The sequence below is a fragment of the Contarinia nasturtii genome, unplaced genomic scaffold (genome assembly GCF_009176525.2).
Source record: "Contarinia nasturtii isolate CC-2019 unplaced genomic scaffold, AAFC_CNas_1.1 Cnas_scaffold_1037, whole genome shotgun sequence".
In the NCBI taxonomy this organism is placed as follows: Eukaryota; Metazoa; Arthropoda; class Insecta; order Diptera; family Cecidomyiidae; genus Contarinia; species Contarinia nasturtii.
In genome coordinates, this window is record NW_022198383.1 from 3,239,834 (window position 1) to 3,248,370 (window position 8,537).

At 32.5% G+C, this 8,537-nt stretch overlaps 2 protein-coding genes across 3 annotated transcripts; both read left to right on the forward strand.

Annotated features, from left to right (window-relative positions):
* Positions 1–3,775: 3,775 nt before the first annotated feature.
* LOC116344399 lies at positions 3,776–6,568 on the forward strand. The gene is made up of 3 exons (XM_031772907.1): positions 3,776–4,515; positions 4,988–5,127; positions 6,464–6,568. Exons 1-3 carry the CDS (start codon positions 3,867–3,869, stop codon positions 6,494–6,496), a joined length of 822 nt encoding a protein of 273 aa, XP_031628767.1. The 5' UTR covers positions 3,776–3,866; the 3' UTR covers positions 6,497–6,568.
* A 485-nt stretch (positions 6,569–7,053) lies between these two features.
* On the forward strand, positions 7,054–8,284 carry LOC116344408. 2 transcript variants are annotated; one of them, XM_031772927.1, is made up of 5 exons: positions 7,054–7,660; positions 7,744–7,898; positions 7,962–7,997; positions 8,060–8,095; positions 8,166–8,284. In XM_031772927.1, exons 1-5 carry the CDS (start codon positions 7,561–7,563, stop codon positions 8,190–8,192), a joined length of 354 nt encoding a protein of 117 aa, XP_031628787.1. In that variant the 5' UTR covers positions 7,054–7,560; the 3' UTR covers positions 8,193–8,284. The 2 variants fall into 2 exon arrangements, with proteins under 2 accessions (XP_031628787.1, XP_031628788.1); XM_031772928.1 differs by lacking the exon at positions 8,060–8,095.
* Positions 8,285–8,537: the final 253 nt, after the last annotated feature.

Consider the following 8,537-nt stretch of genomic DNA (forward strand, 5'->3'; position numbering starts at 1 on the left):
GAATCCGGATTTGTTGCGATAATCTAACTGCGAAAGAATCTTCATCCATTCGCGGTAAACACAACATGCGCGACACAATACTTTGCCATTCGAACCAAAGATTTTTTTTTTTAATATTTGGCCTTCCCATTCAATATTTGATCACATCTTTTTGCGATGAAACATGAATTATTTTTTTTTTCATCAAAAAGGAGAAATCAGAGAAAATATAATTGAGTAACAACATCTAAATCTCCCAAACCATTGTAAGAACCATACTTTTTCTTAAATGAACCTTGTCTCAAAATGAAATGAAGTATGTCGAAAAGTATGATAAAAGTCAAATGGGACAAAGGCGACACACTTCAGCACGATTCTTATTTCGATGAAGAAAAGGTTTTGTTTACTTAATCATGCGATGGAGTGTGCAAAGGATCACCTCTCGATGAAAAAGAAACGACAAATCACTCAAAAAATAAGCACTAAAGATAAATACCTTTTAAGTTTCAATTTGGATATGATTTTTTTTATATTTTTCTTCCATTTCATCTTAAAGATAAATAAAAAAGGCGTTGCCCTTTCGAAATATAAGTAACACAAGTCTGGAAATCTTTTTTTTTTTTTTGAATTAAAAAAAATCTCTCGTTTCTTTTCACCATTTATTTACGATTTAAGAAAAAAGCACGACTTTTTCATACATGATTGTTTTTTTTCTCTCTCTATCTCTCGCTTTTCGATGTTTGATGATATCTACTTACGACCTTGATTCGCAATGAATATGATAATTATTGACCCGTTTGAACCCAATTAAATTACAGGCTGATGTAGTATAAGATATTTTTCTGAATGCCAAAAATGGCGACCAACGTCTAAAATCTAAATCAAAGTCATCATTTTTTCAATCTTAATAATGGGAGTGATACTTTTAGTAGTCGATTATTAATAATATGTAGGCTTTTAAATTAATTGCATCGCTTCATCTCTGTGGGTATCAGTTTACAAACCACAATCGAGTTGTTTCTCTCTGTCTCTGTCTCTCTCCGCGTTTTCTTCACCGCGTTTTTTTTTACGCAAATCGAATCGAATGGCATTTGGTGTATATATTTCAATGTGAATTTTTTTTTTCGTATTTCATCTGTCGTGTGCTTTGTTTCTGTATTTTACGAGCGCGTCGAAATAGAGAGCTTGAGTTGAAGACATGTAAATTGGCTGAATCGATTGAGGAAAAGGTCTAACAAAACTGATATTTACAATTTGGCGTAGGTGATAATTGTTTAGCGATTTATTGGTTGGAATTGCCTTTTATGGTTGAAAGCAGTGAGTCTGGTTTTTATTTGGTTATTGATTATGCTGTTCTGTTTGTTGTTTTCTCTCTCGCTTTCACGATTCCACTTCATTTGAAATAACCATAATTTTTTTTTTTTGAATAAATCGAAATCAAGCGCGGCAGTATGTTGTCGCGTCATGTTGTGCGTTGTATACAATATTTTTATGATGATTTTTGTTGTTGTTTTTATCATTTTGTCATTTCAATTCACCATTTCGAATACAAATAATAATAATTGTATGTGATGGGTCGTTTGTGATGTGTTGTAATAATCGTACTAGAACTGGTCTCAAATCAACACGACGAAGAATGTTTCTGGTTTCCATGGTATGCTTTGGTCGTTTTTTTTAATGGGTCATCGAACTAGCCAATCCGCAATCTTCTTGGCTTAAAATCAATAAGTAGACGCAATGAGGGAGAAAACCCACCTAAGAAAATTGTTCGCGTGAAATAATGGACTTTTTGGTTTTGAATCAATGCTGTATTAATTGACGCGCGCGCACCATCATCAAATTGAAACAGAAAAAAAACCGGAAAAACACACATTTACTCTTTTCTCAAGTGTGTACACGCACACCAAATTCGTCGTCAAAAACATTTTGTCGCCGAATTGATTGACAGTGAACAATGTCTGATGTCTGCTCGCCGGACTAAGAATAATCATCGGTTCGAAATGTTATTCATTATTAGCAAAACATTTGCCATCAATCATTTATCTGTCACACCATTTCGTATCTCGATGTTTGTGCTAAAACGTGCAACGACACACATCGACTTTGTCGTCGTCGTCATCGTCATCGGCTGTGTGAACTTATGCTCTTCGAAGCGAAATTCTATCTCGGAATAAATATTCCACCATTCTTGTTGCACACAACCATAAATATTCAGCACATTCTGCGAATGATATTGGTGTCACACGAAAAGATAGCGAGAGATAAAATATATACACGCTGATGTTTTGCCACGAAAACCATTAATTACACATTGAATCAGAATGAGGCTCATTGTGTGTTTTTCCCTCATGTTTCTCAAAAAGCTCGAACAAGCGGATTTTCATAATGTCAAGCCAAGAGTGAATAAAAGGAGTCGTCGTATTTACCATATATGTTCGCATACTGCACACACGTTCAAAAACCACTGCACCAAAGAGCAAAAAAAAGGCATTTATTTTCTGCGCAAAAATGGCATTTATTCACGTTTGATTTGTGCCACTATCAGATTGCGCGCCTGCTCGAGTTACGCTCGCATATACAAATACATTGCATCGCCATGACCAAGAATGGTAAATTGCATGAGACAACACATTTAACCTTGAAAATCAATGTTCTCGCTAAATCGCAAAGTCAATCTATAAAGAATTTGAGCACACACCACCTCCAATCGAATGCATCTCGGTTTCAATTCATTTTAAGTTTATTTCTTTGGTGCGTTTTTTTCCTCACATTGATTTTAAAATGAAATTAAAGACAGAACTAACTTACATTTACAACATTGTAATTTTTCTCTTTTTTTAATTCTCTTGTGATTTATGCATTGTTTGGTCAATTTTGGACTGACTACTGAATATTTCAAGTGTAAAATGAATGGCTCGCCTGCTCGACTTACGCTCTCATACAAATGTACTGCATCGCAATACAAATGAAATATGTTATTGTTGAGATGTTGGACTCATATAAATACTTTTATTGGATATTTTTTTTGAAAACATTCAGTCATTCCTATTTGCTGAACTCTCAATAAGTGCACGATTGTATAGATGAGTTCATATATTGAACTTGTAATGAATATTTATTGAGTTAACCCTTAACCGGGCATGTCAAAATCATAACGTTATCGGGCAAGTGGGGCCTCTGAGGCCCGACGTACATTTTTCAGGCAAATTCAATTAAAAAAAAATCTACATTCAAATTTCAATGAATTTATACGACGAAAATTATTGTTTTAACATAATAGATATTGAATTAAATATGTTTTTTGTAAAATATAACTGAAAATGAAAAAATGATCAATATTTATTCCGAATCGGATGAATTTAAGTTTCAGTTCAGTAGTTGTTTAGAACAAATTTTGCACTTCATTTAAAAATTTTGATGACATTTGGTATGGAAAATGTACGTCCGGTAGTTCAAACCTCAATACAGCGCTTCTTAGGGAACCAAATTCAAAACAACTTTTATCAACGATTAGTAGAAGGATGAAACAATATATTACAAAACAATTTTTTTGATTAAAATAATATTTTATGCGATTTTATGTATCTTTTATTTTAAAAAATGCGCTACCGGGCCTCAGAGGCCCGACTTGCCCGGTTAAGGGTTAAATTTGATTTGGTCAAATTGCCCGCTTTTCCTTCAATTATTCAATTAAAATTAATTGTACGAACTTCGAATGAAATACACATAGTTATTTTTGGATCAAAATATTACAATTGGATCTTCTTAAATCAGTTTTATTTGAGATTCAGTCGCAACCAATCGCACTTTATTTTAGTCCTCATGAGAATTTCGAATAAGTTGAAAAAGATTCGAAAAAGTGTTATATAAATCAAAATCTGTAAGAAATGAAATTGATTTTTTTGCTATTCACTTTTGTGCCATTGTTCGTCGCAATAGAGAACGAAATATATTTTGGTAAACTGTTAGAGTCGGATTTGCCAAAATTCTGTTTTCATGCATCTATTTTACTTGAAGAAGGAGATACTCGTTGCAACGGAGCAATAATCTCTTCCACGCAAATTCTAACTTCCTTCAAATGTGTAAGATATTGGGATTATCATACTAGATATGAGTCAAAAAATATATCGGTGCGAGTCGGTTCAATAGAACGATTTAATGGGGGAATTGTTAGACAAGTAGCCAGTTTTAAACACTTACCCTATCCACTTAATGATCATATAGCAGAAAGCGATTGGTACAAAGAAAGCACTCGAATTGAGTTTGAAGATTTGGCAAAACTTGATTTGATTGTGTTTACACTCAAAGATCCATTGCCATTGGGTCCAACAATTTGCCCAATTCGTTTGGCTGAAAAGGAAGACGATATTTATGTAAAAATTGGAACTAGCGTTGAAATTGTTGGCTGTAGTACACTCAAAAGAGAAACAATAGAAACCAGGGAGTTGCATTCGATAAAAGAAACTATATCCAATGTCACTGAAAAATGTCCCCAATTCTTTTTTCCTAGAACGGGCATCTATAAGGAGGAGGGAGGTAAGAAGTTTGTTATTTATTTATTTTATTAATTTTCATTCATACAGTCAATAAATTTACACCCGCAAGAACACCTGCTTTAGTATAGCATTTATGGAGAATATAAATGAAAATTAGATTTTACACAATTGTTGATAGTTTCTGGGAAAACCCATTTGTGTTATTATTAGAGAACTTTTAATACGATTGACTATCAATGAGAAATTGGCCCTTTTGTTTTTCTAAAATCTAAAAAATTATCGGTTTATGCACTTTCCTCAAGAAAGAATTATATTTTCGGAGGAGTGAGGGCCTTTGCAGTTGCAAACTGTCTTATATCCATTCTTCTTTGTAAATTAACGTCATGTAAAATTTTGTGCCAAATGATTGGACTTTCCATCTTTATAAATATAATACACAAAATTTTGGTCGAACATTTAAAAAAGACTCGAAAACAAATTAAAAAATTTTAATTTCATATTTTTTCATATAGCTCCGTTGATTGTTAGAAGAAAAAACAATTTATTTCCCAAGGGAGAACCATTACTATTAGGAATAGTATCAGACGGTGATTCATTTTACTTTTCGTACAACGGAGTTGTGAAAATTTCAGCATTTTCCGGATATATAATGGTAAATGTACAATGTTATTATGTTTTATTAATACCTAAGACAGTGAAATACTCTTTTAGAAGAGAGTAAACTCTATTTGTATAGTTTTGTTCGACTCTCTTATCACTCTTTTGCATTAAACACGTATATTTAGGCAACGTGTGTGACAGAAATCACAATTTTGAATCTGAGTATTTGCTTTGCAAAATTTCATTGAACTTCAGATGATGACATTTTTGGAAGTCACAAATTAGTCACTGAATCTATGTAGAAGATTTTTTCTAATTTCGGCCTTTTTTATGAAAAGCCATTTCAAATTTACGATTAAAAACATTTTTGTGCATATTTCAATTTTTTGTTCATAATATGTCCACCAGATGTCGTATCGAAAATCTAAAGTCATATTTGTGAGTCACAAATTAATCACTAAAATTCTGCATGGTTAGATTTTCATTTTTTGCTTTCATTCAAAATTTCTCAAAGAGACTTTTTGGCCAATATGCCTAAATAGAAAAATGGTGTGAAATATGGAGTCAATTTTTGGGTTCGGGGCAAGGGGAAAGTACTAAATCATTTCAATACCAGTAATACGATCTACTACAAAAAAATACCAAGCTATATCAAAAAATACGATGCAGTACTGAACATTTATTTCGATCTGTCACAACTAGACAAAAGTGCGTATGTTGTTCCAAAAAAATGTGTTTCTTATGTAAGTAGGCTGGTTTTGCATTTGCCTTTTGCGCTGTCTCTTTATATATTTGGTTTTTGCGCTCATAAAATTTGTATTAGTATTGTTTGCAGCATGTTCTGTATGTTATTATTTTCTTCTAAGGCCGTCATATAGAGTTCCATTTCAGTGTCAAGGTGTGAAACACCACATAAACTTTCACCCATATCTAGTATACTTTTCAGTCCTCTATCGATTTACATCATGGGTAAACCCCCTCTCGTACCCCTCCCCTGAAAAGTTTCCCCCTTGTCCATGTATGGTTCAATATTCATGGTACCCATGGAATCGCCGAGGGGCATAAAAACGCCAAATATGAAAAGTCGGACAAATGCTTCAAATTATATTATTTTTTTGGGGCTCACTACCGATTCCATGCGAAAAATCGAAAATCGGGATATAACACATTAGAAGGTTTACTGGTTAGGCTATGTAAATGACAACTGGAAGTTTCAGAGTTGTAATGTTTCAAATTTAAACAATTTTTGTTGTGTTCTTCAATTATTTATTTTATTTTTTTTTGCATTATTATTTACATTAAAACTCCGAAACTTCCAGTTATCATTTACATACAAAACATTTTTTTTTCAGTGTGCCAAATAGTTCAATTGAGTTATTTTTTTATAGGGAAACAAAACGATGCCTGATGGTAGATGCTGAAAAACTCATTCAAGGATTAACTCGAATGAATATTTTTTGTACACAATAGTACTACTTCGATTTAAAGCTATGCTGCAATTTTTTTTGAGAATTCTTGTTACATTTTGTTGAATGTTTTTTTTTTTTGCTTTTTTCTGCAATCTTTGTATATTATCAACCGGTTAAGCCTATGAAGAGACAAAATGCGAATTCCCCTCATCTGTGCCATCTTGTATTCCATAGTTGAACTCAATTTAGTTACAATGAATTGAATCGAAAAAGAGAAAAAAAACAACAACAGTAACATGGCTACATAGATCTGTTGACCAGTGAGATACGTATAGCAATGGAATGAAAGAATGAAGAAAGCGTATATGTGTATGTATGCATCAGCACGCATAGATGTACAGCTCTGTGTGGCCGTGCTATTGTTGTTGTTTTTTCACTTTTTCATTTCAATGCTACAGAATTAAATTCAGTTTTTGCATCTAATTCACACTAAAATCAGATGGCGCTCATTAGCGAGATTCGCAAAAAAAAGTCTCCAATCTCATACAAATATACACCGGCTGTATATTATTGAAGGCAAATACATTTGTATAATTGAATATTCAGTCTTATATCTTTCGTCAACCAAAAGAGTTCATGATGAAAACGTTCGTGGTTTTTATTTTAATAGTAATTAGTTTTAAATGTGAAGGAATCAGAAATGGCTACATTGTAGATCCCAATCGGATGTCATACTATTGCCACACGGCCGCAATAATGTGTTTAAAGGGAAATGGAGAAAAATCGTTGTTTTGTTCTGGAGCCATAATATCGCGATATGCGGTTTTAACATCACAAGATTGCCAATTAGATTTAAAAGAGCAATGTTTAACATCATACGTTCGTGTTGGAGACGTGAATATTGAAAATTCAAAAGAGTATGTTATTGAGGATATCAAACCCTACGACTTGAACGTTCGTGAATATAGCTATTGCTTTGCTAAAATATCCGAGATGGAGAAGAAGACAAAAACTCTTCCGGCCGATTAAGAAGCGCATTTCTTTACGTTGAAGAGAGAAATTATTGCAGACAACAAATGTACTCTTTAAGAAAGAAGAATTTGGAAAAAACTGACTTTTGCTTCACGTATTATCATGGTGGACAAGAATTCTATGGACAAGATGGTGATCAGGGCGGTCAGTTACTATAAAATATGACTTATCCCTTTTAATCGTAACATATAATGTATGAAATTATTTTCCTTTTTATTTATTTCCAGCACCCTTAGTATACACTGATCCCGAAAACAGTAAGAGATATTTAGTAGGTGTTGATGGGTGGCAAATCAGAGATGACAAAACTGTATTTCTTGAAACTACGCCAAGAATTAAGGACTTTGAAAAGTGGATAATTCGACACATACCTATTGAACACGTAAGTTTAAAAAAAAAAACGACGGTAATTTTTATTTGAAAAAGCTAATTTTTTCCCCTGCAGGAATCCAATGATATTGTTAAAACACCTATTGAACACGTAAGTTTTATAGAAAAACTACGGTAATTTTTCTTTCAAATAACCAATTTTTTTTCTTGCAGGAATCCAATGATTTTGTTAAAACACCTATTAAACACGTAAGTTTTATAGAAAAACAACGGTAATTTTTGTTTAAATGTCTAATTTTCTTCTTTTTTTTTGCTGCAGGATATCAAAATGACACCAGAACTATAAATTGATGATGAAATACGGCTGATATATGATGGACCTCTGTGCAAGACTCTCTCCGTGCCTATGTTTCTTTTTTCTATTAACTAATCACATTTTCGGTCAAATATAATTGTTATTTTGGGAAATTTCAATCAAAAATATTTTAAATGAAATAAAATTAGAAGCATCATATCTTTATATTTTATTTTTTCCGAAGTTAATTGCTTGTTAAATATCAATGATGAATTCTCAACAATCCCTGTTTCAATTCATTTTAAGTTTATTTCTTTGGTGCGTTTTTTTCCTCTCATTGATTTTAGAATGAAATTAAAGAGAGAACTAACTTACATTTACAACATTGTAATTTTT

Coding starts and splice junctions, on each gene's coding strand:
- LOC116344399 (XM_031772907.1), top strand. CDS start 3,867: ATGAAATTGATTTTTTTGCTATTCACTTTTGTGCCATTGTTCGTCGCA. Junction 4,516..4,987: donor CATCTATAAGGAGGAGGGAG/GTAAGAAGTTTG, acceptor TTTTTCATATAG/CTCCGTTGATTGTTAGAAGA. Junction 5,128..6,463: donor CATTTTCCGGATATATAATG/GTAAATGTACAA, acceptor ATTTTTTTATAG/GGAAACAAAACGATGCCTGA.
- LOC116344408 (XM_031772927.1), top strand. CDS start 7,561: ATGTACTCTTTAAGAAAGAAGAATTTGGAAAAAACTGACTTTTGCTTC. Junction 7,661..7,743: donor ACAAGATGGTGATCAGGGCG/GTCAGTTACTAT, acceptor ATTTATTTCCAG/CACCCTTAGTATACACTGAT. Junction 7,998..8,059: donor TTAAAACACCTATTGAACAC/GTAAGTTTTATA, acceptor TTTTTCTTGCAG/GAATCCAATGATTTTGTTAA.